The sequence below is a fragment of the Dryas octopetala genome, chromosome 8, assembly GCF_963921425.1.
Source record: "Dryas octopetala chromosome 8, drDryOcto1.1, whole genome shotgun sequence".
Classification (NCBI taxonomy): domain Eukaryota; kingdom Viridiplantae; phylum Streptophyta; class Magnoliopsida; order Rosales; family Rosaceae; genus Dryas; species Dryas octopetala.
The window spans coordinates 4945036-4970339 of NC_141373.1; the positions used below are offsets into that span (position 1 = coordinate 4945036).

The 25304-nt window shown below is 43.7% G+C and overlaps 2 protein-coding genes across 2 annotated transcripts; both read left to right on the forward strand.

Moving 5' to 3' along the window:
- The first annotated feature begins 536 nt into the window (after positions 1 to 536).
- LOC147276328 (uncharacterized) lies at positions 537 to 6338 on the forward strand. The gene has a single exon (XM_086254150.1). It carries the CDS (start codon positions 537 to 539, stop codon positions 6336 to 6338), a length of 5802 nt encoding a protein of 1933 aa, XP_086110276.1.
- Positions 6339 to 21047: 14709 nt separating this feature from the next.
- LOC147276329 (lysine histidine transporter-like 8) lies at positions 21048 to 23885 on the forward strand. The gene is made up of 5 exons (XM_086254153.1): positions 21048 to 21271; positions 21552 to 21694; positions 22277 to 22692; positions 23119 to 23250; positions 23373 to 23885. The coding sequence occupies exons 1-5, from the start codon at positions 21048 to 21050 to the stop codon at positions 23883 to 23885; spliced, it is 1428 nt and encodes a 475-aa protein (XP_086110279.1).
- Positions 23886 to 25304: the final 1419 nt, after the last annotated feature.

A 25304-nucleotide genomic window follows, 5' to 3' on the forward strand; every position in this document is an offset into this window, starting at 1 on the left:
GGTGCCACGTGGCGCTCCTACAGTGCAAGTCACCACAAAGGACACGTGTCGTCACCGGATTGGTTGACACTCTTCCAAAGGTACTATAAAAGAGGTACCTTCTTGTCACAAAAGGACAACTGAAATCATTATTAGACTATTCACTCACTCTGCTCTCAGATCTCTCTGAACACTGACTTGAGCGTCGGAGGAGCTTTGGCCGGCACCACACCGGTGCCCTTCCCGCTCACTTTTGTGTACCTGTGCAGGGTGCTTTGGATATCATTCTCTCTCATTACTCACCAGTCGGACCCAGCTACCCGTTCCTGCCCCACTTCGACGTGTCATCCACTCAGTGGTGGGTCAAAGGGTCTACGTGGTTCGACTCGACGTTGACTGCTCTACCATTTTTTAGCATCAACAGTTTGGCGCCGTCTGTGGGAAAGTTACAACTTTTCCCCATTGAATTCTCTACCCTCAGTTGAGGTGCAACTTTTCCGAGCTTCCGAGCTCCCTAGCTTCCGAGCTCCCTAGCTTCCGAGCTACCGACCCTCACAATGTCTGACGGAGGTCCTATCCTCGACCAAGTCGACAACACCCCGCTGGTTGACAAGCGAGGTAAGAAGACTGCTGAGTCTGATCAGGAGGAGTACATCCAACGATTGGAGGCTCAACTCCAACGAACCCAGGAACAGCTCGACCTCCAGAAAGGTGCAACACAGCTTTATGAGCGACTCCTCCGTGACAGGGAAGGACATACCACCCCCCGGAGTGGTGAGAGGAGGAACCCCCATGACAGGGACGAACACACCACTCTCCGGAGTGGTGAGATGAGGGATCCCCCCCGAAGGGACCAAAATGTTCCCCGCCAATTGGATGTAGGGCAAGGTAGCCATCCGCCCCCAGGTTTCCAAAAGAGACTTATCCACCCGGTCGCCCGGGCTCGATCTGGCGAGCATCCCACCCGCTCTGAAGAGTTCCACATTTATCGGGACTGTCGTCATCTGCTCGACGACAACCGCTCTCGGCGAGAAGAGCAGCGGACGAACCGGGGCGAATCCAACCCACGTCCCCGAGACTTAGAGGAGGAGCAGGGGCGGTCCAACCCGCGTCCCCGAGACTTGGAAGAGGAGCAGGCTCCCCGTCCCAAGCGACGACGGGGAGAAGAGCAGGTCCTCTCGGCAGGGCGCCGCGCAGAAAGTGGCACTTTCATAAGTGAACAAGTCGCTGACTCCGGTAACAGCGGCTCTCTTCCACCAGACCAGCTCCAGCAACTTCTCATGGACATCAGTGAGCGCCTGAAAAGAGTGGAAGGAGGAAGTCGGGGTGGGCACCCATCTTTAGAAACAAGGGAGCTGCCTGGACCTTTCACAGCTCGCATCCTGTCCACTCCTCCGGTTGGCGACGTCCGACCTCCCAAGATCACTCCATACACAGGGAAGGAAGACCCATATGACCACCTCATGAGTTTCAGATCCGCTCTGGAATCTAAAGGTGCTGATGATATTACGAAGTGTCGAATCTTCCCTTCCACCCTCACTGGCAGTGCAAGGGACTGGTTCTACCAACTTCCTCCGGGCTCGGTTGATTGTTTCAACGAGCTCCGAGAGCTCTTCCTAGGCCAGTATATCATCCAGACCGATAGAATCTACACCACGGATGACCTGACTCGAGTCCGACAGGGCAGCAGGGAATCCCTCCGGGAGTACATCACTCGATTTCAGCTAGAACGATCCCGGTGTCGCGACTGTGATGAGAAGGTAGCCTTCGCTGCTTTCAAGGGTGGTCTCCTAGAGGGGGACTTCTTGTTTGAACTCAACCGCCGCAATCCGCGCACCTACAAAGAACTTATGCAAGAGGCCATTGCCTATGCTACTGCGGAATTCAAAACATATGGGAAGAAGCCGCCCACCATGGATCGCCCAAGTACCGACCAGGCCATCATAGTGCCACCCCAGCCCAAGCCCTACTCAGGTAGCCAGCATGGGGGGTCCGGGAAAAAGTTCAGTAAATTCACCAAGAAGCAATTTGGTGATGGTAGAGGTGGAGGACAACGAAGGGAGGAAACCTATCAGACATCCTACGCCTCCAGGTTCAAAGTCTATACAATTCTCAATGTTACTTATACAGAATTGTATCCTCAGATCAAGGAAATCCTTCCCAAGCTCCCACCCCGCCCACCACAAACACGGTACCGGGCCAACAAGAACTTCTTTTGCCTTTATCATAATGACCATGGCCATGACACCGAGGCATGCAGAGCCTTTAAAGAGGCAATAGAAACTTTGGTACAGGAAGGAAAATTGGATGGCTTTATAGACAAGGAGGCCACCGAGAAGGCCAAGGCCGAAGGACAACGACGGGGGCGGGTCAATACCATCTGTGGGGGCCCGACCCTCGCTGGCAACTCCAACAGGGCTAGGAAGGAATACGCCCGAAGTGCTCAGCAATGCTCCGGCGTTATGGCTGTAGACCTCCACCGTGGAAAAAAAACTCCTAAGCTCGGGTGGTCGCCCATTTCCTTTGCTGAGGAAGAAGAACGTGATTTGATCTTCCCACACGATGACCCCCTGGTCATTGAAGCCACCATAGCTAATTTTGATGTGGCTCGGATCCTTGTCGATTGTGGTAGCTCCGTCAACATCCTCTTCGCCTCCGCCTTCACAGCTCTTGGGATTGACCAAGAGAGGCTTGACCGGTCGGTCGCTCCTTTACTTAGCTTTTCGGGCGATATGGTCACCCCTCTTGGCGGGATCTACCTTCCACTCACCCTTGGGAGGTATCCTTCGTCCGCTACCACAACCACTCAGTTTTTGGTGGTCGACTGCCCCACAGCGTACAACGTCATCTTGGGACGACCAGCCCTTAACCAACTGAAAGTTATGATTTCCACTCACTTGCTTCTGATCAAGTTCCCGACCCCATGTGGCACGGGGGTAGTCAAAGGCAACCAAGTGTCAGCCAGGTCCTGCTATACGACTTCCGTCAAGAAGAAGAAAGAGGCCATGCCCTCTATGGCTGTTTCTGTCTCCCCTACCTGCCCTACCCCGGACCCTCCCGAGGATCCTCGTGATGCATCTTTCAGAGCTATCGCCCAACCAGATGACAATCATGTGGAAGAAGTTCTCATCTCACCTGCCTACCCGGACCGCAAGGTACGGGTCGGAACCCAGCTCAGTACTGCTCTCCGGGATGAACTCATCAACTTCCTTCGTGCCAATGCTGAAGTCTTTGCCTGGTCCTATGATGACATGCCTGGGATCTCTCCGGAGGTGATCTCCCATCGCCTAAGTCTTAATCCGCGACACCGCCCCGTCCGCCAAAAACGCAGGCAGTACAAGCCCGAAATCTATGCTGCTATGAAGGAAGAAGTCGACAAGTTACAGAAAATAGGTTTCATCCGCGAGGTTTCTTACCCGGATTGGCTGGCCAATGTTGTGATGGTCAAAAAATCAAATGGCAAGTGGCGGATGTGCGTCGACTTCACTGACCTCAACAAGGCCTGCCCCAAGGATAGCTTTCCTCTTCCTCGAATTGACCAACTGGTTGATGCCACAGCAGGCCATGCACTCCTTAGTTTCATGGACGCCTACTCCGGCTATAACCAAATCCTTATGCACAGCTCCGACCAGGACAACACGGCCTTCATTACTGACAGGGGCCTATATTGTTACAAAGTCATGCCTTTCGGACTCAAAAATGCCGGGGCCACCTACCAGCGTTTGGTCAACTCCATTTTTTCAGAATACATTGGTAAGTCCATGGAGGTCTATGTGGACGACATGCTTGTCAAGAGTGTCCGGGCAGAGGACCACGTCCACAAACTTTCTGAGATGTTTTCCGTTCTCAAGAAGTACCAAATGCGCCTGAACCCTGCCAAGTGCACGTTCGGCGTGTTTTCGGGAAAATTCCTTGGCTTCATGGTGAGCCAAAGGGGGATAGAGGCCAACCCTGAAAAAATCAAAGCCTTGATCGATATGCAATCTCCCAGAACTCAGAAGGAAGTGCAGAGCCTAACGGGCAGGGTCGCCGCCTTGACACGATTCATATCCAAGGCCACCGACCGTTGCGCCCCATTCTTCAAAACCCTTAAGGCTCGGACAAAATACATTGACTGGACTCCGGAGTGTGAGAAGGCCTTCCAAGATCTAAAAGAGTACATGGGCAAATCACCTCTACTTTCTAAACCCGAGCCAGGGGAAGAGCTACTCCTCTACTTGTCCGTTTCCCTGACAGCCACCAGCTCAGTCCTCATTCGACTTGAGGATAGGGTTGAACACCCGGTGTACTATACTAGCAAGGCCCTGCAAGATGCTGAGACCAGATATCCAGAGATAGAAAAATTGGCCCTTGCCTTGGTCACATCAGCCCGACGCCTCCGCCCATACTTCCAGGCTCATCCTATCGTGGTTCTCACCAATCAACCACTTAGGCAAGTATTGCAGCGGCCTGAGGTCTCTGGCCGACTTATCAAATGGTCCATTGAACTGAGCGAATTTGACATTTCCTACCGCCCACGGCCCGCAATCAAGGGACAAGCCATTGCAGACTTCATTTCAGAATCTACATTCCTACCCGAGGCTGAGCCCTCCTCCGCCATTGTGTCGACAACCGATCCACCAACTTCTTCTACTCCGGCAATCAGGCCGGATCGCCCAATCTGGTCTTTATATGTTGATGGGTCTTCTAATCAACAGGGCAGTGGCGCCGGACTTGTTTTGATCGCCCCCGACCAGACCACCATTGAGTATGCTCTTCAATTCGGCTTCCAGGCATCCAACAATGAGGCTGAATATGAGGCCCTCATTGCCGGCTTATCTTTGGCACTACATATGGACGTTGAGCAACTCCGAATCTACAGCGATTCTCAACTTGTGGTGAACCAGGTCACGCAGGAATACCAGACCAAGGGTGAGCGCATGGCCGCCTACTTCACCAAAGTTCAAAGCTTACTCAATCAATTCTCAGCATACCAGCTCATACAAATCCCTAGGGCGGACAATGAAAGGGCGGATGCCCTAGCTCGCCTTGCCTCGGCAGTCGACCATGAACCTGGGAGGTCCGTCCCCATTGAGTTCTTACCTCAGCGCAGCATTGATGTTATGGAAGTCTGCCAATCTGCGCAACAAGCTAGTTGGATGGACCCTCTTCTTGCATTTCTTAAGCATGGGAACCCACCCGCAGACAAGGCTGAGGCTCGGCGCCTTCGCCATAGAGCTTCCCGGTACACCATTATTAACGACAAGTTATACAAGCGGGGCTTCTCCCTGCCATACTTGCGCTGCCTCACCCCCGAACAAGGCGACTATATCCTCCGGGAGATCCATGAAGGGGTCTGTGGCAATCATGCAGGGGCCCACTCTTTAGCCCACAAGGCCATCCGCCAAGGCTATTATTGGCCAACCCTCCGCGCTGATGCAAGGAAGCTCACCCAGAAATGCATCAAGTGCCAAAAATTTGCCACTTTTCCGCACCAACCACCCGAGCCCTTAACTACCATGAACAGTCCTTGGCCCTTTGCCCAATGGGGCATTGACTTAATCGGACCAATGACCGAAGGGAAGGGCAAGGTCAAAATGGCAGTAGTCGCGGTGGACTACTTCACTAAGTGGGCAGAGGCCGAGCCCTTGGCAAAGGCAACCACCCAGACCATCAAGAGCTTTGTATGGAAGAACATAATTTGCCGCTTTGGTCTCCCTTACGCCATTATCACTGACAATGGCAAGCAGTTCGACAACAAAGAGTTCAAGTCATTTTGCTCCGCCTTCAACATCAAGGTTTTCTTTGCCTCTCCTGGTCATCCTCAGGCCAACGGGCAGGTAGAGGCAGTCAACAAGACCATTAAACATACCCTGAAGACCAAGCTTGATGCAAAGAAGGGCAAGTGGCCTGACCTCCTACCCGAAGTCCTATGGTCCTACCGGACGACTTGTCGATCCTCGACCGGGGAAACCCCCTTTTCTTTGGCCTTTGCTTCTGAAGCCGTCATCCCAGTTGAGGTCGGGCTTGCCTCTTACCGCCTCGACACGTTTCAGCCTGAGCACAATGCTGACCAGCTAGCCCTCAGTCTCGACCTAGCTGAAGAACATCGGGCCCAGGCTGAGCTACACAAGTATGCCTACCAGCAACGGGCCACTCGATACTACAATTCTAAAGTTAAGCCTCGCCACTTCCGAGTGGGGGACTGGGTCCTGCGCAGCACTACCTTGGCCAAAACAGGTGCTCTGAAACCTAATTGGGAAGGACCGTATGAAATTATTGAAGTCATCCGCCCAGGCACATATAGGCTCCGCGCCACAACCGGCAAGGAACTCGGCCACCCTTGGCACGCCGAGCACCTCCGCTACTTTTACAAGTAGACAAATGTTGTACCCCCCGGGGACTTTTTTCAATTTTATCTATGTTATCGCTTTCAATAAATACAAGTCCTACCACGGACACACTTTTTCTTCATTTTTATTCAAAGTGTTAATTGGCTGTATGGACCCCCGGGCCATCAGACATCCGACCCTACCCATATCCGCCCCATGCATTCACGGGAAGCTAAGTACCATGCATTCAGGGCGCGGCTATGACGAATGCATTCAAGGGAAACCAAGTACCATGCATTCACGGACGTCCTACCACGGACACATTTTTCTTCATTTTTATTCAAAGTGTTAATCGGCTGTATGGACCCCCGGGCCATCAGACATCCGACCCTACCCATATCCGCCCCATGCATTCAAGGGAAGCCAAGTACCATGCATTCAGGGCGCGGCTATGGCACATGCATTCAAGGGAACTTAAGTACCATGCATTCAAGGGAAAATCAATCTCATGCATTCAAGGGAAACTAAGTACCATGCATTCAGAGAACAATCAATTTCATGCATCCAAGGGAAACTAAGTACCATGCATTTGATAAAATTCTGCAATACCATGTATTCAAAAGAAGGGCATCCTACCCCATAACGGGTCGGACACCCTCCAAATCATCCAAATAACAATAAGTACAAAACTTAATAATCAAAAGAGTTTGCAAGTTGGCACGGGCCACATCCGACCCGACCATACAACTCAAATCAAAATAGGGTAATGGTCCGCCCACTCCTGCCCCCGGGCCATAAGTGCAACAGATGCCTATTTGGGATCCTCTCCCATATCACGCTCTCCAACTGGGGATGCTATGTCCTCATGCTCTACCTCCTGGGCACCTTCCTCCGGGACGTTGCCAGGAACTTCGTTGCCAGCCCCTAGCAGACCACGCACGCGGTCCCAGTCGAAGTCAGGGCACATCTCCTCGAGCTCCAACTTGCAATCGCCAAAGCCCATGGCATAGCCGCTGTTGTACTCATTGTCCAACTCCTGCCTAGCCTGGTCCGCCTCTTGCTTGGCTTGGCTCAGCTCCTGCCCGCTCTGCTCCAACTCCTGCCTAGCCTGGTCTGCCTCCTTCCTGGCCTGCAGCAGCTCGGCCTGCAACGCCTGGTTCTGGGCAACCAGGGTACCGACCCTCTCCTCAGCTGAGAGCGCTCTGTCTTTCCACACCACGAAGCTCGACATCTCGTCCTTCATCTTCTCCACCGTGGCCAGGACCCTAACATGTGCCTGATAAGTGAAGAACAGTGCCTGCCAGGTCGGATGCCACGAAAATGTTATCACAAGCTATAAAGTTTAAACTTTGGACATCTCATCATACTATACCACTTCCCCTTACCTGGGACTGCTCAGTAAAGGCCCGCTGCAGGACGGATAGTGGCTCAACCTCCTCGCCAATCACCCGGTCATCCCTCCCCTTCTTCAGGGATCCTCCAAAGTCTGTCACTGCCTGCTGTGCCAGACGATCCTCCTCTGGGACTGGATCAGACGCAGTGGCTGTGGCTGCCCTCTTGCCCTCCCTCTCGGGCTCGGCCGCATCTAACACCGTCTTCCTTTTCCTCCCGGGAGAAGCCGCCCTCGGAACCTGGGTGTTGGTAGACCCACCATGCCTCATACCCCCGGGCACCGTTGCGGCTCTACTTGTATTCCCCTGGGACGAGCCACCCCCAGCCAACAGTGCCCCCATCATCATCCTCCTCTGGGCAGGCGGGGCATGACCAACCGGTCTACTTGTTTTCTTCGTGTTGGCCATCTTCACTGCAAGACCAAAATAAAATTCAATGAGCACAAATTATTATCTCATCGACTACTACTCCAAGAGGGGAAGTACAGAAGCTCACCTGGAACTCCGAAGCCGTACTTGGCCAACTTTTCAGGAGCCAAGAGGTAGGTAGCGCTCAACTTTCGAGCAGGTCGGCTAAGCACTCTTCGCACCTCTTCCGCGCTACCTTCCGACAATGGCAGTCTCTCCCACTCACCCCCTGCAAAATCAAACAACAAGAGACTACTATTAGTATCAGCATAAACATCAGCTAAATAATCCAAGTGTACATAGACCAGTGCATCGGCTCAGCCAGGCAACCTATTATGTGGAAATTCGTCGGCACTCTATACGTGGTCACCCTATCACTCCGGCCGAATTCCCAGGCTCCACTCGCGAAAAACCATTTTTTCTTCCATTCCTTGTGAGCGTCCGGGTGTCCCACCTGTATTTGGCGGGTCGTACCATCAGTGAACTGCCCGTTTGCCAACTGCGAGCAGTACATCCACCCTCGCAATTTGGGGCTCGACTTAATCTCAAACAAGTTTGAGAATTGAGCCATATTCGGGGGATCATACCCCTCATCTCGGAACAATACATACAGCCCAATTAATGTTCTCCAACTATTGGGCGTCAGCTGGGCTGGTGCAATCCCTAACTTCCTCAACATATACTGGAAATAGGGGTGGAGAGGAAGCCTAAACCCATGGTGGAAACTCTTGGCAAAACACAAAATATGCCCCTCCGGCGGGTCACTCAAGACATCATCCTCTCCCGGGAGGCTAAGATGGATATAATCGGGAATGTGGAACTCCACCCTCAATTTTTCAAGGTCCTCCTCCGTCATCCTGTTCTCACACAACTCATCCACGGACCAGTATGTCCTAGGCACAATGCGCCTACCCACATCACCACAACTGGTAGGCGTCTCTCCATTGTCGCTGTCCTCACTACCAGACCCTTTTCCCTCACTTCCCATCACCATGGACAAGCTCTCCTGGACGGTCTTGAGCACTTTGCCCACCCCCATATTTCCACACCCCATCCGGGGTCGGGGCATATTGGGCCTCATCGGCGTCCCATCACTTGTGGACGCCCGATCAGACTCTCCCTCATCTGTAGAACTGTTCTCATCTGAGGAAGCCATGAAAATGTCCGACCTCAGCACACCTGCTCATCCAAGACAACACCATGGACATATCAGATCAATACTGGTTTCCCACCCCCCCCCCCATATGTGCTCTTCTACCCCCAATTTGGGACCATTCACCCTATCACCTTTTCACATGCTCAGCCACCAATCATTTATCAAAGCCAGTATTCACAACATCAATTCAAAGCAGACAAGCAATAAAAACACAAATCTTTACCTGTATTGCGCGGCTCCACCGGCTCAGACGGGTTCCGACCCACTTATCTTGTTTCCTCTGTACCTGGACAACAACACAACACCCAATAAATTACAGTCAAAAAATGAAGGCATGTCGCCTACCCAGTGCTCGGCAAGGCTCCGACCCACTTGCACCTCCACCTGCCCCTACTCACATTCTCCACACAATTTACAAACAGAATTCCAAGGTCCGCCTCAGGCTGGACGACACAACTTCTCAAAGTTCTCAATTTTCAAAGACACAATCAATATATCAAAGTGGGTAGGAACATTTTTATTTGAATTACATACCTCAAAATGTGAGAATCAATGCAGCCCGTGCACCGCCACGCAGCAAGATAGCCCGCGCCCAATTGAGAATCCGAGCCACGCAGCCCCCACACTCCGGCCCGAGCCAAGCACTCGCCAAGGCACTCCGCCTTCCAGCCACTCACCCGAGCCGCGCAAGAGCCCGAGTCCGAGCCCCCTGCTCGTCCACCCACAGCGCCCAAAAACTCCGGCCCGAGCCTCCCCTGCACAACTCCTCGACGAGACAGCCCGACCCACGCCTCCACTGCAAACCCGAGCTCGGCGTGAAACACTCCAACCCGAGCAGAGCCGCCGCGACGAGGAAGCTGACCCGAGCACTGCAGATCCGAGCCGAGCACCTCACAAGGCCGACCCGAGCTCTATCCTCCTCCGCCCCGAGCAGGAACCCAGGCGCACACCACGGCGCCGACCCGAGCTCGATCCGTGCTCGCCTTTGTCCGACCCGAGCCCGACGAGAAGACCACCTCGCGCACACCACGGCGCCGACCCGACGAGCAGACCACCTCGCCCCTTCTCTTCCGACCCGAGCAGAAATACTTCCGACCCGAGCAACGCTCCAGCCCACCCGAGTCCCACACTCGCCCGAGCTGCCCGAGCTGCCTCTTCTCTTCCGCCCGCGCAGAACCCGACCCGAGCTCGCCTCTTCCTTCCGACCCGAGCCCTCCTCCTTCACGACCCGAGCAGGCCCCAGCCACCCCCTGCTTTTTCCGGCCCGAGCCCTCCCCTCACAAGATCCTACCCGAGCCGCCTTTTTTTTTTTGCTCTATTTCAAAAACCCAGCCGCCCCTTGCAGTCACGTGAATAGTGCCCTAAGTCCTTGCCACTCACGTGAATACAATTCTTATCTCACAGCACCTCTTTCTCTCTCCAAAAAACATCTACAGTAACAAATGTGAGATATGGGGTGGGTCTTTTATACCTGAGCTACACTGCTTAAATCCCAGATTCTTATTTACAGAGGGCAACATCCCACCAGTACAGTGAACGGGGTTCACTGGGTTTCTCGCGAAGTGTCTACTGCTCGGAATACAGGGTGATCAGAAATTCAAAAAAAAAAAAAAAAAAAAAAAAAAAGGAAATCTTTCATATGTAACCCCCAAGCTTTCCTGCAGTACAGCTTTTCTTGCTAAGGAACTTGGGGGACTTCTAAACAGTAGCTTAAGCAGGAACAAGTGTGAACAAGTGTGTGGTTACTTGTCGTTCTGCTCGGACTCTTTTGTGTACAAAGTTCCCAACCAAGAAGTATCTTTTGCTCGGAAACTTGGGGGACTTCTGTTCGTATGACTAATCATCTCGGCATAACGACAAGTCACACAAGGCCCAACACCATGCTGTTTGGGCCTAGACCCAAAAGACTAAGCCCTTCCTGGGCTCCTAGCCCATGATCCACTAGGCTCCGGCCTCATGGGCTCCGGCCCCCTGGGCCCCGGCCTCTTAGGCTCCGGCCTCCCAAGCTCAAGCCTCCCGGGCCCCCGGCCCGTGTCAACTAACTCGGATCCTCGAGACCGGTGCCACGTGGCGCTCCTACAGTGCAAGTCACCACAAAGGACACGTGTCGTCACCGGATTGGTTGACACTCTTCCAAAGGTACTATAAAAGAGGTACCTTCTTGTCACAAAAGGACAACTGAAATCATTATTAGACTATTCACTCACTCTGCTCTCAGATCTCTCTGAACACTGACTTGAGCGTCGGAGGAGCTTTGGCCGGCACCACACCGGTGCCCTTCCCGCTCACTTTTGTGTACCTGTGCAGGGTGCTTTGGATATCATTCTCTCTCATTACTCACCAGTCGGACCCAGCTACCCGTTCCTGCCCCACTTCGACGTGTCATCCACTCAGTGGTGGGTCAAAGGGTCTACGTGGTTCGACTCGACGTTGACTGCTCTACCATTTTTTAGCATCAACAAATACCAAATTGGGCCTTAAGGGATCACGGGATCAAAAACCAATTTAAACACTATCGAACAATATATGCCTTACTCAATAAGCATTACGCAATCAATGGAGAAAGTGTTAGTTTTTCTGTTGCTCTCTTGCCTTCTCTTTTTATTTGAATCAACTAACTTTCTCTTTTTCTTAGAGGATTTGTGTTTTTTATTTGACCCACGTCATGATTTTCTGTCAAGTTTGTAGAACATTAATCAATTTTAGCAATTCATATCACATGGTATCATTATCAAACACATATCCTCTAGAGTCTTGAGGACATATAGACTATGTTGGGTCATCTTTTTTTACATAGTATGTACGATGTTAGAGATAGGCACATACTATATACTGTGGTTTAATTCCCATAACAATTTCCAATGGTTGCAGGGCTGGCATTTGCATGGCAACTCTATACCATATGGCTCCTTGTAAGACAATGAATCTGACTTTGAAACTCGTTATAGTAGATACATCGACCTCGCAATGATGGCCGGCCTTTAGTTAGTACCATAACCTCCTCTTCTTCTATTATTTATACAACATGCAGTGCATATAAAACGACAATAACGGTTAATAATTATATATGTTTGACTCACCAAATTTATCGGTTAGATAATATGATAATTAGTATACATAGTAATCTCTTATTTATGATATACTAGTACAATTAGTAGCGGAAAAATGAACTTTATCAATATCTAAAGTTAAAAATGCATATGTATCACATGTAGTGTCTGCATGATAGAATTTTTCTTTATTTATTTATGTTCTTTTTTCAAATAAAAAACTAGGGAAGTTTCTAACTCTAGTCCAAGTAATGTATCTCTCAGTGGGTACATGTGTGCAGCTAATTATCATAGGAGGTTCCACCCTAAAGCTTAATTTTCATCAAAATTGGGTGTCAAGATGATGCGCCACCAGGTGACATTACAGAGAGGGATTGAAGACCAGGTTCAACTTTCACATGCTTTGTTGAATCTTCAGGAAATGTAGACCCATCCACAGAGGATCAGAACTAGCAGGGCCTGGATTAAATACCTCACTGTTCTGATTGGTGACATCACCATCGATCAGCTACTATTTTCATTTGACTTTGCCTTTGCCTTTCCCAGCCAACCACCAAACTTAATCACTATAAATATTTTGACTAGTGAATTGGATATATAGTTCATTCTTCTGGGAGAATATATTGTAAGTTTCTTTATACATCTTTTAGTATACACAACTCATAAGCACAAATCAAATATATATATATGTATATGTTCTGCATTCTATGAGATAATCATGCTGTCATAACAGGTAATCACGCAGCAACACATACCTGATGATGCCATGTCTGTTTTGCAGGTATTTGACTGGTAGTCCAGATGCACACCAGTTGCTCGATGATAAGTCACAATGCACAAGTCTTCCAGCCAGCACAATGCTTCAGAACTTCACACGAGATGGGGCAGTGAATGAATAGCTCTAGTAAATGTGTGGCAGGGGACCTATGCTTTATATAGTGTCTTGAGATCCCGAGTGTCCTCCCATTAAGGTACCTCTCTCTCAATCCTAATTAGACTCCTATATAAAGGCTTATTTAGTTATGCTTAGTATACAACATATAGCATTGGTATCCAAGTAATCCTAGTCCATATTGGTTTAGGATTCCATCCTTATGTGGACTGGTTATGTAATGGTTTGGTTAATCTCCTTATTACTTGCTGCTTAAGTAAAACAATTAGTTGAATCCTAGTAGAACAAGGCCTAATGTCCATGAGCATCTTACATTCTCCCACTTGGACTGGCATTGTTCATGATCAACCACTTACTGATAGTTTTAGCAAGTAACCTGTAGTTGCGCTGAAGATATTAACTAAAACCCAAACTTGGATCAACTTAGTCAAGATATAATCACAAACACCAGACTGTGAGAAGTTCTTAGGCTATTTCGTACCTAAACAACTCATAGTCATTGATGATGTAACTATGTCTCACCTCAGTCATAAATACTGAAATTAGTTTTTCAGAATTTGTCGATTCTTTCATAAAACTAATAATAATAATTCGGTCCTACTGTATGAATTGTCATTCTGTATACAATTCCTGTAAGGTCATTTGCAAGACAATTATATATACATAATCAATTATAATATGCATGCTTATATCTGAAATATATATATATATCTGTACATGTATCACTACTTAAGATTGAACTGAAAGTGAATACACTATAGGTGTTAAATTGAGCTATTAAAACTGCAATCATGATAGGTATAGCTCAATCTTCAACAAAAATAATGCAAAGCTTAACTGAAAAGCATTAACATACTGAATCTTTAGTTTGTTTGGAAAAACTGCAACAAAATAAAAATACTTAATAGAATCAGTCAGAGATGTTTTATCTCCTCCTTTCTAAAAAAAAACTTCTCAAGGCTCCCACTCAACAGCTGCAGCCATACTTTCAATTACTCCCATGTTTCTCACATGTTGCTTAAAAACTCCCACTGGAAGAGCCTTAGTAAAAGGGTCTGCCAATTGATGTTGAGTGCTAATATGCTCAATCTGCAACTCACCTGCCTTAACACTTTCTCTAACCATTAGATACTTGGTTCCGATGTGCTTGGACTTAGATGTTCTTTTGTTGTTCTTAGAGAAACTCACAGCCCCACTATTATCACAATAAATCTTTATGGGACTGGTTATTGACTTAACCATTTTAGTTTCTAGCATAAAATTTTTCAACCAAATAGCATGTGTAGATGCTTCATACACTGCCACATATTCAGCTTGCATAGTAGAGGTTGCTGTCAACGTCTGCTTGACACTTTTCCATGATACAGCAGCCCCTCCAAACATGAAAACATAACCTGTTGTAGACTTAAGGCTATCTACACACCCTGCGAAGTCAGAATCAGAATACCCTATTAACTCCAGCTCATCCATTCTTCTAAACACTAGCATGTAATCTTTTGTCTTTTGTAGATACCTAAGCACCTTCTTACCAGCAACCCAGTGAGCTTGACCTGGATTGATTTGGTATCTTCCCAACATTCCCACAGCAAAAGCAAGGTCAGGTCTAGTACACATTTGAGCATACATCACAGACCCTACTAGAGAAGCATAAGGCTTGTCTTTCATAAATTCCTTTTCTTGCTCAGATGTAGGACATTGTTCTTTACTGAACTTGTCACCTTTTGACATAGGTGAATCTCCAGCCTTGCAATTCAACATGTCAAAACGTTTTAGAATCCTTAGAATGTAGGCTTGCTGTGACAATCCCAGTAGGAAGTTCTTTCTATCCCTTTTAATTTCAATTCCTAAGACATAAGATGCTTCTCCAAGATCTTTCATTTCAAATCTGTCTGAAAGAAAAGCCTTAGTCTCAATTAGTAGTTTTTGATTACTACTAGCTAGGAGAATGTCATCAACATAAAGAATTAGAAAAATAAGGTTGCTCCCACTGGTTTTTAGATAAATACATTCATCGGATGGATTTTCTATAAAACCATTTTTAGTAATTTCTGAATCAAATTTGACATACCATTGCCTTGAGGCCTGTTTCAGTCCATAAATGGACTTCCTTAACCTGCAAGCTAAATGTTCATCACCTTCCTTTATAAATCCTTCTGGTTGAGCCATGTATATCTCTTCTTCCAATTCCCCATTAAGAAAAGCAGTCTTGACATCCATTTGATGTAATTCCATGTCAAAATGTGCAACAAGAGCCATAATTGTCCTAAAAGCATCTTTACTAGAGACTGGAGAGAATGTCTCATTGTAGTCAATTCCTTCCTTTTGAGTGAAACCCTTTGCAACTAGCCTAGCCTTATATCTCTCTATACTTCCATCTGGATTCTTCTTGGTCTTATAAATCCATTTACAACCTATCATTCTGAAACCTTGAGGTACTTCAGTGAGTTCCCACACGCCATTTGCATACATAGACTCTATCTCTGCATTCATTGCTATCTGCCATTTTTCAGAATTTTTGTTGTTCATGGCTTGTGAAAAATTTCTTGGATCGGTGTCTTCTCCTATGTCAAACTCAACCTCCTGCAAATAGAGCACATACTCATCACTTGATATTGCTGGTCTTCTTTGTCTTGTGGATTGTCTTCTAGGCACTTCCTCATTTTGTGTCTCAGCTTGATTGTCATTATGTTGCATGTCGATATGGTCATGAACTTCATTGTAAATTTCCTCAACTATAGGCTCTGCTGGCAGGTTGTCATTTATTTGGTCTTCTGGTGCTGTATTCACTTTATCCGAAAATGAATAAATCAAGTCTGCATGGTTTTTCTCTAAATTGCTGTCACCATAAAATTTATCCATATCAAACTCTTCTATTGCAGCAACATTAGATGTGGCATTTTCATCTATGAATTTGGCAATGCTAGTTTCAACAATTCTAGTGCTTTTGGATGGACAATAAAATCTGTAACCCTTTGATTTGTCTGGATAACCAATGAAATAGCAGCTTGTGGTTTTGGGGTCCAATTTCTTTTCATTTGGGTTGTATAACTTTGCTTCTGCCTTGCAGCCCCAAACCCGAAGGTGTAGTAGCCCTGGTTTTCTCCCTGTCCAAAGCTCAAAAGGGGTCTTGTCTAACACTTTACTCGGTGCCCTATTAGATATGTAGTTAGCTGTCTTTAAGGCTTCCCCCCATAGGAAACTAGGTAATCCAGTGTTGCACATCATCGACCTAACCATTTCCATAAGGGTTCTATTTCTTCTTTCAGCCACTCCATTTTGCTGTGGAGTTCCTGGTGTGGTGTATTGGGCTTTTATGCCATGTTGTTGCAGGTACAAGGCAAATGGCCCCATGTGTTGTCCAGCCTCAGTGTATTTCCCATAAAACTCTCCTCCCCTGTCAGACCTCACAATCTTTATTTGCTTTCCAAGTTGTTTCTCAGCCTCTGTTCTAAATATTTTAAAAGCTTCAAGTGACTGTGATTTCTCAGAGATGAGATACACACTGCAAAAACCTGGAAAAGTCATCTATAAAAAGAATAAAATAGGAATTCTTGCATATGGTCTGAATCGAAAAGGGTCCACAGATATCAGTGTGAACAATTTCTAACAACTCACTGCTTCTATTTGCTCCTATCCTTCTGGTCATTGTTGTTTTCCCTTTTATGCATTCTATGCATTCTGCAAAATCTGAGAAATCAAGGTTGGGAATGATGTTTTCTTTAATCATAACCTGCATTCTTACTTTAGAAATATGACCGAGCCTCTTATGCCATAAGACTGATGAGTTTTCATTTGTTCTGGACCTTTTATTCATTGTCAATACATTTACTTCATGCATTTCATTGTGTATGTTAGTTTCAGAACATACCAATTTCCAGTGATCATTGATAAGAGCAGCATTACCAACCAAAGAAGAATTTAAAAACAATTGCAAGCCACTTTTATTGATAATAAAATCATAATTCTTCCTAACAAGTTGAACAACTGAAACCAAATTCCTACTTAATGATGGGATTACAAAAACTTCATCTAAAACTAAGACAAAGCCTGTTCCTAAACTAATGCTGACAGCTCCTATGGCCTTGACTGCAACTTGCATCCCATTTCCTACTCGAATGTTAACTTCATCCCTCCTTGGTGTCCTCCTTCTTGTGATACCCTGCAAAGAATTTGCAATATGGATGGGTGATCCTGTATCAATCCACCAAGAATTAAGGGAAGAATCAACTAAGTTAACTTCGAGATAAAAGCAATGGAAATTACCTTTCTTTATCATCCATGCTTTCCACTTCATGCAATCTTTCTTAAAATGGCCAGGTTTGTGGCAGTGAAAACACTTAAACTTAGTGGTTTTCACTGCCTTTAGGCTATCTGAAATTGGTTTGGAGCTGCCAGCACCATCAATTGTTCCTCTTGGTTTCGAAAATTGCTTCTTGTTCTTAAATCCTTTCTTCCCATTATTTTCCTTATGCACGAAATTCACTTCAGCTACTGCCTTACCCTTCTTGTATTTTTCCTCAGCTTTGACACACATACCAATAAGCTCATTAAGTGTCCATTTTTCCTGTAAAGCACTGTAGATGTCACTGAGGTATTCATACTGCTGTGGCAGTGACATCAAAACCTGATGGACCAGAAACTCATCAGCTATTGGTATCTTTAATGCCTTCAGCTTGGCTGCAATATCAATCAAGGACATCACATACTCTCTCACACTTCCCTTGCCATCATATTTCTTGTTAGTCAATGCAGCCATGAGGTTACTGGTTTCAGCCTTTTCGGACTCTTTGTATTTCTCACTGATGGACTCAAGATAGGCTTTAGCAGAGTCATTGTCCTCAATTCCTCCCTTTACAATGTCTGCCATGTTTCTTTTCATAATCAGAAGTGCCATTCTGTTGGCCTTTTCCCATTTCTCGACCTTAGCCTTTTCATCCCTAGTACTTGCAGCTGTTATTGCAGTTGGTTTGTCTTCTCTTAATGCTAAATCCAGATCATTCAAGCCCAGCACAATTTCAATGTCTTGCTTCCACTTTTTGAAATTGTGACCATTCAGAGGTTCAATGCTTGCGAAACTCATGGATGCTGATGAATAAACAATAAGAATAATGTTGAAACTTAATAGATATATTAGTAATATACCCCAAAACTTCAGATATTTTTCACTGCATAAAAACAAATTTGTGCTGTTTTACACAATGAAAAATAATATGATGTTGCATTCCCTCATAATATTTCTTGTTCTAAAACTCCTTCTGCAGTTTGTTTAGCAGAATTAGCAATTACAAGAAGGACTGATTTTTATAAGTGGACTTGCAACCTGTATATGAATTCTATATCTTAAGTGTTCAGAGGGCCTGATCTCTGTAAAGAGAGCCAACAAAAAACCTAAAATATTAGACTTCATTCTTTATGATGTCGAAATCTGTCTATTTTGGTTTCAGTGATTATTATGCAGAAGGATTTGTTATTTCTGCATAATAAAAACTGAACTTAATACCAAATATATTAATGAAGTTTCAACTTCAATCATGCAGCGGATTAAATTTATACTGAACACCTTACCCTAGTCTAACCTTAATACATATACTGAATTACAATTGGTGCATAAACTAATTTTGGTGAACAAGCAAGTTACCAACAAGTAATGATAGAATAAGGTGAAAACTCAAATTGTAAATCAAGTGCAGAATTCATGTGCTTTTCCAGGATCAAAACGATAAACAAATATTCATTATGAATTAGGTAGTTGGTATATGAAGGTTTGTAAACAACTTCAGATATAATTACAACTCGATTTTCTTAAACTGAAACAATAACTAGAAAGATTTGTATCTGTGTATAATTGGCTCTGATACCACATGTAAGTTTCTTTATACATCTTTTAGTATACACAACTCATAAGCACAAATCAAATATATATATGTATATGTTCTGCATTCTATGAGATAATCATGCTGTCATAACAGGTAATCACGCAGCAACACATACCTGATGATGCCATGTCTGTTTTGCAGGTATTTGACTGGTAGTCCAGATGCACACCAGTTGCTCGATGATAAGTCACAATGCACAAGTCTTCCAGCCAGCACAATGCTTCAGAACTTCACACGAGATGGGGCAGTGAATGAATAGCTCTAGTAAATGTGTGGCAGGGGACCTATGCTTTATATAGTGTCTTGAGATCCCGAGTGTCCTCCCATTAAGGTATCTCTCTCTCAATCCTAATTAGACTCCTATATAAAGGCTTATTTAGTTATGCTTAGTATACAACATATAGCATTGGTATCCAAGTAATCCTAGTCCATATTGGTTTAGGATTCCATCCTTATGTGGACTGGTTATGTAATGGTTTGGTTAATCTCCTTATTACTTGCTGCTTAAGTAAAACAATTAGTTGAATCCTAGTAGAACAAGGCCTAATGTCCATGAGCATCTTACATATATAACATCTCAATTGAGATGATCCATTATATGTGGGACTAATATAAGTGGGCTTCACCTGTATTAAAAAAATATTTTATTAAATAATCAATTGAGATGATCCAAATCATATTGCTTATTTAATTATTAAAAGATGGTTTAAATTTACATTTCCTCCGTCACTTAAAACAAGGCATATATAAATAAACCCAAAGAATCGCACACTAAGGTGGAATTTAATGCCTAATTAAACTCCAAAACATTTACGTCAAATTAATAACCGCCGACACAAGGTTCAACGTACCTAAGCCTTCAGTGCTGATCATCTACACACATTTGACTCTAATTAATAGAATAAATAGGTGAATGCATGAATCATGATATATAGTAACCAAATTCGACTCCTCCACCAAACAACTAAATTTTTACACTCCAGTTAATCCAAATTTTAGAATATATATATATATATATATATAACGGATGTATATTTATACTCGGTCAACACCAACGGCTCCAGGTAAGAAATTCTCCCTCAGTTTGCTCTAAATTGTTTTCTATTTTATTAATTTAAAGGCCAGTCTAAATTAATGAGTAGGTGCCCTAGCTTTTGATCTAGCTAGCTAGTCCCCGCATCACAATATTCAGCATTTATAAAAACCTTTGCAGTGCTCAATCTGTCTACTCCTACCATTTTGGCTTACTTTGAAGGCAGAGCCATAAAATTATACCCTGATATTGATTATCAATAATTTTCTGTTCATTACATACAATTATAATTTTCTATATAAGTTTTCATATTTTGAAACCATTGCATAATAACTTGTCTTACGAATAAATGCAACGAAGAAGCACGTGTTGATTCATTAATCTCTCATTGTAAGTCTTAGTGAAAGTAGTGATTTTCCTAGAGGTAAATTAAGTAAAATACATAACATTTTAAACAACATTTGAGCAATACCTTTGAGTTATCTACTAATGAACATTCAACCCCTACAACAGGAAACTTAAAATAGTAAAAGATTTTTTTTTAGCATCAAGTCAAGTTGTTAAAAGATTTCTTCTATAACCATTAATTTTGGAGAGATTCCAGATGTTCAAACATCTTAATACGTGTAAACAAATATGACCCATATTATTGTACCTAGCCTGTTGACAACACGCAATCTATATTTGCAATCTAACCAGGCATGCATCCTAATTAACAAGAATTATGCAGGAATATCATGATATTATAACTATAAAAGAGTACCCAATCAGTACATAAAATTGTTTTCCAAAAATTTCAGAGAGGGCCCTTGTTCCCCTGGCCTGGTCCTCATGGGGCTCCACCACTGCATGCATGTATGATGTATGCACCGAGGTCAATAGATAGGTGATATATATATATATATATATAGCTTGCATGTGTTTTACAATTTACAGCAAGAAATTAATTAAATGGCTCAAGCCATTTCCATCAAAACAAGTGATCATCATTTAGATACAAATTCTGGTGGAGGTGGTGGTGGTGAGCTGATCATCAATTATAATCCACAGGATGCTTGGCTGCCTCTCACAGAGTCCAGGAATGGGAGTACCTATTCTGCTACCTTGCATTTACTCTGCTCAGGAATTGGAATCCAAGCTCTTTTACTTCCTGTTACATTTGCCACTCTTGGATGGTGAGTACGTACGTATACTCTATCATAATCAAAAACTCATAATTAATTTCTAACTCAACAATATATATTCACATGCAATATATCTACGTTGGTTAGTTTGAGATATGTACATTGTTTATTCATTCTAGCTATGAAAGTTTATACTTTAGGTATTGAATTGTCCAACCATATTCGCACTTAATTATGGTCTTTATCATATTAGCCATAAAGATGAAGCTGGCTCTTATATATATAGAGTCTATCTTTGTGATATCGTGGTAATTTTCATGAATGGTTGCAGGGCATGGGGAATTATATGCTTGTCACTGGTATTTGCATGGCAGCTCTACACCATTTGGCTCCTCGTACAACTACACCAATCTGATCATGATCATGTTGGAACCCGTTATAGTAGATACCTCCAACTCGCAACAACAGCCTTCGGTTAATACCATAATTAAACTCTCTCTATTCTTAACATTCTTCTATTCCAAACGTTTTAGCTCAAAATCGCTTTTATTAATTAGAAGTATATAAATCTTTTATTAAAAATTAAAATATTTCCTATACATGCACTTTGATGTTCTTCCTCATGGACCTCATACCATGTGATTATTTAAAAATTGCTTTTACAACCCAAAAAGTACTTTTAGCTATTTCTTACAAACGCCATCAACAACGTTTTTGGCTATTTAAAAATGCTTTTAGACATTCTAGCTAAAAGCATTGTCATACAGATTTTAATGTAACCATCTTATCTAACTTTGATAAAACAGATGAATGGTTTTATCGAAAATATTTGGTTCATCCATTTATTTGATCAAAGTTAAATAGGCAAATGATTTCCGATTTGGCTAATTTTTTGCAAGGATGATCTATTAATGAAGATGTAAAAAATGAACGGTTTGGATCGACACAAAACGACTTGTGTGGACCCCAATAAGATATACCTCAATAGAAAGAGCCTGTATATATATATATATGTATATATATATGTGTACGTTTTAACTATATATTCTTTTACAGGTCAAAGGTTAGGGAAGTTGCTAGCTATATTCCCAGTGATGTATCTATCAGGGGGTACATGTACACAGCTGATTATCTTAGGAGGTGGAACCATTGAGCTTTTCTTCAAAACTGTTTGTGATGCCAAGCCATTGACTGGTACAGAGTGCTTCTTGCTGTTCATCTGCATGGCCATTGTTGTGGCTCAGTTTCCCAACTTGAACTCCTTAACTTGGGTCTCCTTCATTGGTACCATTACAGCTATTGTATATTGTACTATGATTTGGGCTCTTCCAATCGGCAAGGGCAGGCCCAATGACATATCATACGACCCACCAGTGATGGAGTCCAATATGGATAGATTTGGTGGGATACTCAACGCTCTTGGCATCATTTTTCTTGCATTCAGAGGTCACAATGTTATCCTTGAGATACAGGTGAGTCTTTCTTAATTGCTAATTTAAGTTCTTTTAATTATTCTGCATTAAGCTTAATTATAAAACTGAAATGTGAGCCTAGCTTGATTAGTTAATTTGGGCTCACCTTTCATTCGTGATGGCCCAATTTTAAGATCTTAATTAATTCGTGATGACCCAATTTTAAGATTATAATTTGGGCTCATCTTTCATTCATGTGCACAGCTTAATTACATATAATCGGTGTCTCACGTACATCTAACTAAACACTCACATTGTTACGTGTTAATCACGTACTGTCACTTATTATGAGAGATGGATGATTGTGTACGTACGTACGTTGTTGTAGGGAAGAATTTCTCAATCTTTTTCAAACCAGAGTTGAGAAAGCCAACATATTATATATTAACACTATTAAATTAAAAGAAAAGTTCTCTACTAATGCAGGGGACATTGCCATCACATCCAAAATCCCCAACTCAAAAGCGAATGTGGAGAGGAGTGACAATATCATATGTACTCATAGCCATGTGTATGCTTCCTTTGGCCATAGGTGGATTTTGGGCTTATGGAAACAAGGTAATTAACAGCAATTCCTTTGACCATTAATTTTAATTACTAAACTACAAAACATGAGCCAAACTAATTAATCTTTGTATAAATTGATCGTTAACATATTAATGTATTTTGATTTATGCAAGATACGTATACCCTCCTCCTCCTCATATGAAGAAATAATGGTAAGCACAGTTTCTCAATTCCATGGACACAACAACACCACCTCAAAACTTCTGTTGGGTGTAATTTGCATACTTGTAGTGATAAACTGCTTAAGCACATTCCAAATCTATGGCATGGTAGTCTTTGACAATTTGGAGTCAAAATACACCATGAGGAAGAACAAAGCATGTGTAAGGTGGGTTCGGGTAGCATTTCGAATTTTCTTTGGGGGAATGGCATTCTTTTTAGCAGTGACTTTCCCATTCTTGCCAAGCTTGGCACCTCTAATTGGGGGATTGACAATATTGCCCTTGGCCTATGCTTATCCATGTTTCATGTGGATTGCAATCAAGAAACCAAAGCCAAAAGGTGGCATGTGGTGTGTTAACATAGGACTTGGATGCTTGGGCATGGTTCTGAGTGCTCTTTTTGTTGTTGCAGCAGCATGGAATTTAGCTGACAAAGGTCTAAATGCTAACTTCTTCAAGCCTTAGAAAGAAACCAAGGGAATTCCCTTGGTTTCTTAATTATATATAAAAAAGTGAAATTGGGTCATTTCATCTGCTGAGCATATATGATACCGTCACGTCTGACTTTAATTATTATTCATATCAAGGCATTTTATTCGTATAAGAACACTAAGATGGTAAACGCAATTAGTGATATCATATTTGGCTTTAAATTGTCATAGGCTTGCTAAATTATGATCAATTTATGATGGGTTTAATCATACATTTTTAAAGGTTCAATTTTATTTTTGATTCTTGTAGTTTGGGTCAAGTTTTATTTTCTTCATTTTATTTTTAATTATGCAGATTTTGGTCACGCACTTTACAAATTGTTGCAATATATTCAAAGATATGTTAACATTTTCGTCAAATTTGTTGTGGCTTTGGTGATCTTATACTTTACAAATTGTTAACGATTCAAAAACATATTTAATAACTTAATGAGCAAAAATGCTAACATGTTCATGAATTGCAACGGGTTGTAAAACATACACTACAAGAAAAACATAATTGGGCGACCAAACTTTGGGCGACGAACATATATTCGTCGCCCAAAGCAATTTAGGGCGACGAACAAGAAAATTTGTCGCTCAATGTCATAAAGGTTTGGGCGACGAATTACACGTTCCTCGCCCAAAGTTACTTTGGGCGACGAACATGTGTTCGTCGCCTAAACATTAACAACAAATAATTAATTGAGAAATACATTGGGCGAGGAATATACATGTTCGTCGCCCAAAATGCCTTTGGGCGAGGAAAACGAAAATTTGTCGCCCAAACTTACTTTGGGTGACAAAATATTTCGTCGCCCAAACTCATTTTGGGCGAGGAATATACATATTCCTCGCCCAAAGACACTTTGGGTGACGAAATTATGTTCGTCGCCCAAAGGGTCATCCTGTTTTGTAATAATGGTTTGGGCGACAAATTGTGAGGTTCCTCGCCCAAGATAACTTTGGGCGACGAAATTTGTAGTTCCTCGCCCAAAGTAAGAATACTTTTTTGTTTACAATTTTATATATGTAATAACATACTATACGATTGTATTTCCAAAGATCATAACCATTCATTTTTTAATTCCCCACTTAAGGATCATCCATGCAAAAAATTAGCTCAATCGGAGATGTAGAAGTTAGGTAACGGTGGTTGAACTTATGAACGATTGTAAATTTTGTAATACGAATCGAAGTATGAGATGAATTCCGATTTAGCCGATTTTTTGCAGGGATGATCTTCCAGTATAAACGAATAGAATGAACGGTTCCGATCGTTAAAATCACATTGTAGTCTTCACAAATTGTTGAATAACCAAAATTTCTACCCAAAAGTTAATATAATTATACTCTTCAAGTGTATTTGTATGTAGAAGATCACTTTTGTATTGTGTTTTTAACGATCCGAACC